Source organism: Sardina pilchardus, chromosome 6 (assembly GCF_963854185.1).
Source record: "Sardina pilchardus chromosome 6, fSarPil1.1, whole genome shotgun sequence".
NCBI lineage: Eukaryota > Metazoa > Chordata > Actinopteri > Clupeiformes > Clupeidae > Sardina > Sardina pilchardus.
Genome location: NC_084999.1, coordinates 17,628,755 through 17,636,971, shown reverse-complemented (window position 1 = coordinate 17,636,971; position 8,217 = coordinate 17,628,755). Strand labels below are relative to the sequence as shown.

The following is an 8,217-nucleotide window of genomic DNA, read 5'->3' as shown; positions in this document are numbered from 1 at the left end:
ATATCTCTCTCTCTCTCTCTCCGTCTCGTGACGCTGGCAGGCTACTTGACTGGGCAGTGTGACCCAAATGAGGGGAGCCAGAGCGGCTGCTATTACTCACACATGTGGGTTCACTTAACAGTGCCCCCCCCCCCAAACACACACACACACACACACACATACAAACACACTACGAGCATTGAAGAACTCAAAACACTCCAGTGTACTCTCCAAAGCTCCACAGAAGGAGAGTAGAAATAATCTGAAATAATACGGCACATTTTTCACCTAACTCTAAACCAAACAAAACAAAAATGCTGACTGTATTATTCTGACATTTGGACAGAGCTAAACCAGATGGCAGAAGGGGGGGGGGGGGGGACAGAAAAGACAGAGGGTTTTTATATCCCCAAATTCCTGTTCAGAGAATGGTGTGTGTCTCTCTGCACTCCCCCTTTTAAATATCACCTACAGTTTAAACCACTGGATTATCACCAGCCTTTAATTCAAGCTGCTTTCACTTGGATCTGGGGACCAATGTCATAAGAGTACAGTATCTAATTTTGCAGTCATACAGCTATAATATAGCTAATTATACACCCTGTCTCCTTCTGTTCAACCTAAATATAAAATGTCAGCAGCTACCCGCTAAATCCCACAAAAAGCTCATGAACACAGCCCTACTGGGTCACACAGTTTAGTTTACCTCGAACATTAAGTCTTGGAGAGAGTATGAGTGTGTGTGTGTGAGTGTGTGTGTAGCATGCGGGTGACTTTCCTCCATCAACTCAGCAGATTAACAGGCCCATACCCTGCAGCAGTCACTGGACAAAGAGGACCTTTGGCCATTGTGTGGGTCTAATAAACTGGACTCATTCAAACAAGGGCCAGTTAGGCCTCGCAGCGGCCCCTGCACAGCTGCCCAGTTCAACAGGAAGCCAGGCCAGCGGGGTCAGGAGTTGCAGGCTACCTGTAATTTGCTTTGCTTTCAGCTTCACACAAAGTCGCAGGCCTTATTTTTGTTCCAGAAGAAAATCAAATGTATATTTAGTCTTGTGGTGGACCGCTCTGATGATCTACATCCAAACAAAACAGCTGATAAGGTGGACTTAATGTCTGCAAACTGCATGGATGGGATATCTGGATTTATGAATATGGGTTTAAAATGATTCAACGTTATTACAGAAATCTCTTTCACAGACAGCGTTGGGGGGAGAGAAGGGCGAACACAAATTGTAGTTTGGAATATACCCGATATTCATGTCTTTTTAATATAAAGGCCAGAGACCATTCCAACCAAAATTACATTTCAACCCAAATGAAAATGCTTTTAATGTGAAATAAAAACAGCCTGAGCAATAAAAAAAGTCTTCTCTAACTGCTGTTAGGTTGTAAAATATGCACAAAATGGTTGCAATGACCTAAAAAGAAAACTCATTGTGACCATGGAATGGTAAGGCATTGGGGTAGAAATGAAAAGTAGATATTGGGTTATTATACTGAAATACAACCCATGTGTAAGCCATTGCCTGACTTTCCTTTGCTTAACTAATTAGACCTACAGTGTTTCAAAGGTCAGATTGTGAACCCTTATTAAACTATACACGAACATGCATAATCCTGAGAAACACAAACAACCGAACAAGACACTGTGTCACGCCAGAGGCAGCTTTGAGAGGCTTATTCATTGATCTCATTTACTGACTGCGCTGGCCGCCAAAACCTGAAGTGGCAGAAAACAATCCTGTGAAAAACAAGAGAGGCCACCGTAAAACTTTACAAGCAACCCACTTTTTGCCTGCCACCCCTTGCGTGCTGCTGTTGACTTTGGGTTTTCTTTTTACCCAACATATTCCATTTTCTGTCTTGTTTCCTCTCCACTTGCTCCGACCCAAAGTCAAACTAAACCGTGTTGTTAGAAGGAAATGCTTCTTGTAATGAATTGTGGAATTTTATTCTCACAGTTTCAATCAGAGTATTTTTTTCCCTCTTATTCTAAACATGTGGCCCCTTGCCTTGATGTTCAAAAAGAAACTTCAAAATGGCCAAACCACCAAACAACAGTCAACTTATCTTTTTTCAGACATTAGGCAACACTTGGAATTGGTTCCATTTGATTTCAGTTCACTTGACTGCTTACGATAAGTTGAGCCCCATCCTGTCAGCCCCCCAGGGGCCCACCCCCCCATGGGGCCAGTGGACTGGGCTGGCCCCTGCAGTACTCTGGAGCTCGGTAAACACGCAGATGAAAAGAACATTCCTCCACTGTCCCTGTGTTCTCCATTAGCGCACAGATGAGAACGAACTGGAGGGAGATGGGTGACGTAACACTCCCCAGTAAACAATGGGTCAGAACATTCCTTTTACAAACAACAGGCTGCAATTGTGATGGGTTGGGGACAAAATAACAGAGCACTGTAAGCTAGTCGGCTAGTGAGCATTAGCTGATACGTTAATACCCACACAGAGTCAAGAGGGTAAGTAAGCAAGTGCTGAGAAATCAATGTAATCGGAGAGCAGAGAGAAGAGGAAGAAGGAAAGGGGAAACAGTGAGGAGGTGGAGGGGGAGGCGGGGAGGTTAAGGTGCAGGGAGATCCCTTGGCCCCGTCTCCCTCGGAGGCAAGAGACGCCACTGCAGTGTGGAGGAGATGGAGGAGGTTTCACTTCCACTTAATTGCGTATCACTCGATCACTTTCACATGTTCCTTTCTCCTTAGCTCCCTCCTTTCCACTTCTCTTTTTCTCTCTCTCTCTCCCTCCTTCTCTCTCTCTCTCTCTCTCTTTCTCACTCCATCAAACTCCCTTTCAAGTTTCTGGGGGAGAGCAGCCAAGGCCCACTGGAGTTTCCATTGCTCATGACTTCCCTTTCCACCATAGCCAGTGTGAGCCTTCACCAGTACACCTCAGACCACAACCCTCCTCCTCCTCCTCCTCCTCCTCCTGCTGTTTGTCCTCCTCCAAGGCCTGAAACCAAGCGCCCTCGTAAACCTCACACCGTTAACTTTACAATCCAGCAGCAAAAAGCAAAACACATCAACAAATAAATAAATAAATAAATAAACCAGCTCAATAATACACATCTGCGCAAGGCATCAATCTATAGTTAAGTGAGGTCTTTGGAATTCCCCCTCGTTTAGACTGCTTCTGCACTGCTCAGGGAACGTTCACTGGCCTGAGTTTGGTTGGTTCTTATAAAGTGGCCGATGCGCTGCCTGTCACATCAGTTATGATTTCCACAGTCTTCATCCAGAATGAGAAGAGAGGAAAGAAAAGATGAGTTCCAAGCTCCAAAGAAGGACAGATTAAGGAGTAATTCTCCCTGTCGTGTGCTGTGAGGAGCCCCTTTCTAAATTTAAATTTTTGTCATCTTTGTGCCAGACAAACGGCTTGGCTGAAACTGAAACCCATTCCTGTCTAGCCATGACAGCAGTGCTGTGAATGATACAATTGTCAAACATCACATTTTAACAGGGACTTCAGTCATGTCTGAACGAAATGTTAGAGGGATAACAACTGACAAAATGTTCCTTAGCATGCAATGCAACTACTGTATGCAAACTCCTGTTCAATGTTAATACAAAGATGCTACATTTGTGCGGGTTTGTTTTACAAAGGGGAAAATTGGTGTCAGGCTTTCCACTTCGGCAGCAATGACGAGCTGACCAGGGAAGTGATTTAAACATGTGGTGCTTAAATCCACCATACCTTTTTCTTGAACCATGAAGTCCTCAATGTTTAGCGTGTAAAATTATACCCCAGTCTGGCCAAATTCAGAGTGTACCTTCCGTGTAAAGTTTCCAACCATTACAAAAGGTTTTGCTGAGGCATTTCCAAAAGATTTCCCTAGGAACCTGCCATGTTTTCATTCAGCCCAAGCAGGGGGTATTTATAGCTGGGCCTTCCCTAATTATTGTCTAGACACAAACCTGCAAAAACAATGTGGGACTTGCTTTGCACGGGCAGATGGAATCATATTAACCTGTGTCAACACTTATCACGTATGCATGTACTACGTTATTTTTGTTTTGAATTCCCCTCGCGTGTCCACCGAAGGAATCCAACTTTCTGATTATGCCCATGCAGCATAAAAACGCTCCTGGCGGAAATCTCAAAGGTCAGTCTCAGGGTGTGCCAACAAGTCACACTTACATCTTATCTCAGGCCCTCTGTTTCAGCTGTGTATTTAGGCACATATAAAGGAGTGCTCGACAATGACTGTTTACAGTTTCTTTCACATTATGACAAAACCACCGAGAGAAACATGATGACATGCCTGACAGGCATTTCAATGGCATGAGATGTGGTATAGCAGCCATTTTTGGAGCCACACAATTTTTAAGTCACTGTGACAGATGCTATACTAAAGCTATGAGTTTGGAAAACACAGGGATGGAAAGTACCACTGGTCATAATTTAAGGCCATATGCAGCTTCTAATGAGTAGTTGCAGCTGCCAACCTAATGTCCACTGCAGAGAACATACAATGTGACTGCAGTAGATTCCATGACTTTACGATACAAACCTTCCAGCCACACTTCACATACGCTCCCCAAATCAGTCACAAACAAGAGAGGATGGGCACATGAGATGACAAAGGGCTCAGGTAAATAGATAGATAGATGAATAGATGAAGGGCTCAGGGAAATAGATAAAGGAGATCTGTTTATCCTCAGGCCCGGCTCAGGGGAATAGCATAATGTTAAAGATGGCGATGCACGCGGGGCACTCTAGAGCAAATGGCTAACAGTTCCTGTACCGCGTTCGGGTCCAAGTGTCCGTGGGGACATGGGTTCAAGTCCGACCCGGGTCATTTCCCAACCCCCCAATCTCTCTTCTCTCCCAATCCCTTGCTTCCTGTCAGCCTCTTCACTGTCCTATATAATAAAGGCAAAAATACCAAAAATATATACTTTAAAAAACACTTGTGACTTCAAAAGCAACACGTAGACGTACACACACACACACACACACACACGCACTGATGTTCTGAGGCTCTGGGTCTGTGAGCAGGCGTGTGGGAGTCAGTCACTGTGAGGATCTGTGACATTAGGCTACTTATTCCATTTTATCAGCCAAGATCTGGAGCAGTGCAGAAGCAGAGAGCCAGGCCCCACCGTTCTCGCCCTCACTAGGGCTTTCAGGCAGACGGAATAGGCCAACTGCCTCCAGACAGGGGGAGCCCAGCATATGAGGCATATGGAAGGCAGTGTAGAATTCAGTGCATACAGGTCTATCTCCATTACCAATCGTCATGTGAATAGCAGCCTACTATGCCAAACCAGGGAATGCTATACTCAATGCTGATTCATGAAAACACAGGGTGGGCCTTGGCCTAAAGAATGAACACCACAAAGTCCGTGTTACATGCACTATTTGGAGAATCCTTTTCAGAAAAGGAAAGGACTATCCCATTGTGGTGAAATGAATGTCCACATCCCCCCAAAAAACATACTGTACACACATGTGTGTGGAGATCTGAATAGGACCATCAAGCCTGGGTGGGCTTCATCATCCAGCACACGCCAGCCTGCTGTTATTACTACCATTCTTCTCTTCCCTGTGGCTGCTATGCATAGAAATGCAATTTCAGCATTATGTATTCATGAAGCTCTCGTCTACCATCAACACGGCGGCACACATTTAACCTACACACATATACTGACACACACACATAAATTCACATACACACACAGCTTGCCACCCACAGTTACCGTGGCAACCCCAGATGTTTTGGTACATCCCTGTGGGCCCCTCCTGGCGAGCAGATCCAGAGGGCGTAGTTAGGGAGGGAGGGAGGCGACTGCTGCCTTCTTCCCCCCATGGCTGCCAAAAATAGCCGGGGAGCAGCCAAAGAGGAGCAATAACGACGGCCTAAAACACATTCTTAATCTCTACCTGCCGAGGCTGACTGACCAACTTCATCAGGTAGCCTGTGCCAAAGAAATTCCCCCCCCCCCCTTTGTTTCATCGTGTGAGCAAACTGGTGATTAATCATGCCTGGATTTGCCTAAGTTAGACGCTGATTAATGTCTGAGAGGAAATGCAGAAGGAAACTGTTTGATTAGAACTCCCTGCCGCTACCACTTGGCCCAGTGATATTACAGAGCCATTGTACAGGAGCGAAAGGGACGCTAAAAATATGCCCAGTTATCAGGAGCAGTGCACCAAGTTGAAATTCAGCACAACCTTTGCCCTCATTGCAAGCAAAGGCAATACACTTCCACAATTACTTCCAAATTACAGGCTACGGGTCATATAGGCTGAACTTCAGTAAACCTTCACATACTAAACCTTGTTCAGAATACAGAGGCCCTTCAGTGGTGATGAAAGTAACATCAGAGCCCACATTTGGTTTCCATTAGGCTTATGTTTGAGAGATTGAACTCAGAGGGTATAATTATAATGTTAGCTACCCACACCATATGTTGCTGCTGCCTGAGTCAGATAAAGTGAAACCCTGGGAAAGCACTGTAGTAGGATAGATTGTTTGTTTTGTGTAGATTAATCAGTCAAAATTGACCAAATGATCAGAAGTTGTTGTGTATTATCACACTTGTCTGTCAGGAATTTATGTCAAATAAGATGTCTATTTATTATTGTACACGGTGTTATGAGGTGGTAATAACTAGAGATGGACTTAACCTAGGCTAAATAAAGGGTGAACAATCTGAGTTTCTTAAACTGTGAGAAACTTGTGGTGTGCTGAAGGCAGCAGTCACAATGTAGCATGCTTTCCAAGGAGAAAAGAAAATACATAGTTTATCTCAACATGCCAATAGCACATTTGGCAGTAGACTACACTATTCTAACAACTAGAACGTGAGAATTGTTTGAGACAGGCCTACACAGCCAGTCTTAACCAACAGAACTGGAGGCAGAGATAATAAGAAACATTCAACATTTCTCAGGGCGTGTAGCTCATCTCAAAACGATCACAGATGTTTCATGGTAGAACAACTTGACTCAAAAACGCATACACTTTCAACTGTCTCTTAACTACAGTCCTAAACTCAGTTATGGAACAATACCAGGTCTGAGTCTGAGTCTGAGGTCTACGTGAGGCTACCTACCTTCACATCAGGAACCATTTGCCTCACTTTGAACGTTGTCCTGGATCCCGTTAACATTTTCACATCAACAAACGTATCTTTCTATATCCTTACAAAATCCAATGAGAACCCATGCGGTACTCAAAGTCAATAACAGTGTATAAGCGGTGCTTTGGTCCATTCCATGTTTCTCTGGAACTGTTACTGTTCTCTGCATTTAACCTGCATCACTGAGTGTAGAGGTGTTCTCTGTAGCTGAATAAACCACTCTCGTTGAATTTTGCTGGTCTTGAAGCGGAACCCATCCATACCTCCCTCCTCCGACCGCAGCTTGAGTAAGTTCACCGTTAATTGTAGCAGTCTAGCTTTTAGAAACGTCCTCTTCCTGAGAACACATACGTAGATGACCGCCGACGCGGAATGAGAACGCTTCCCATTAGCTACATTTGTTTACCCCTCGCCATACTGAAAATGACACAGTGGAGCGCTACACAGTAACAAAAAAAGACACCCAAGCGTCTCTATGCCTCTTAAAGGGGCAGGCAGTCTTACTGAGAAACGAGGAAACTTGAGTTCAAGTGAGAGTTCTGTGCCTTTCAAGACCCGCTTCAGTTTAGGCTATGTTAAATGAAGAATAACATTGTCAATCTAACAAAACGGGTGATAGAGAAATATTGACACAAGCTCATAGTCCATAGTCTCAAGCTCATAGTCTATTATAAACGTTCCCCTCAAGTGGAAAAATGCAATAACTTAGTATCTCAAGGTGCAGAAACACTTAAGCGCAAAGGAAGGATGTTGGATGGATGCCCACTGAAATGGGACAATTTGAGACCCTGCCGTTTTACGACCTTTCACACATGGAGAAGATTTGATCAAGTTCAATGGGCTCATCTGTCCCGCTGTTTACTTAATTTAACGTCATTATGTCGCCTGAAGAAAGTGAAATAAATAACGAGTTAAGGGGAATTTTCACATTTATTTTATAGTTGCTACAACACAGTTGACTAAGCAGAATCCCATCACATATTCGTCAAGTCTCCGAAATGGTCATCATCACTTACCTGTTTTGAAGTCTCTTCCTCAGACCGCACCTGTGAACTGTATCCACCTGTAAATCCGCTCAATGCCTTCTTTCTGCAGCCTTGCCAGTGGTTTGAGCCACTCTTAATAGCCTACTGAACATTGC

General features: G+C 44.3%; 1 protein-coding gene across 1 annotated transcript in view; it reads right to left on the bottom strand.

Annotated features, from left to right (window-relative positions):
* Window positions 1–7,543, bottom strand: part of mtmr11 (myotubularin related protein 11) — a 30,528-nt gene extending 22,985 nt beyond the window's left edge. The window contains exon 1 of the mRNA XM_062538763.1: window positions 7,050–7,543. Within this exon, the coding sequence (XP_062394747.1) occupies window positions 7,050–7,106 (57 nt within the window). The 5' untranslated portion in view covers window positions 7,107–7,543. The remainder of the gene's footprint in view (window positions 1–7,049) is intronic.
* Window positions 7,544–8,217: the final 674 nt, after the last annotated feature.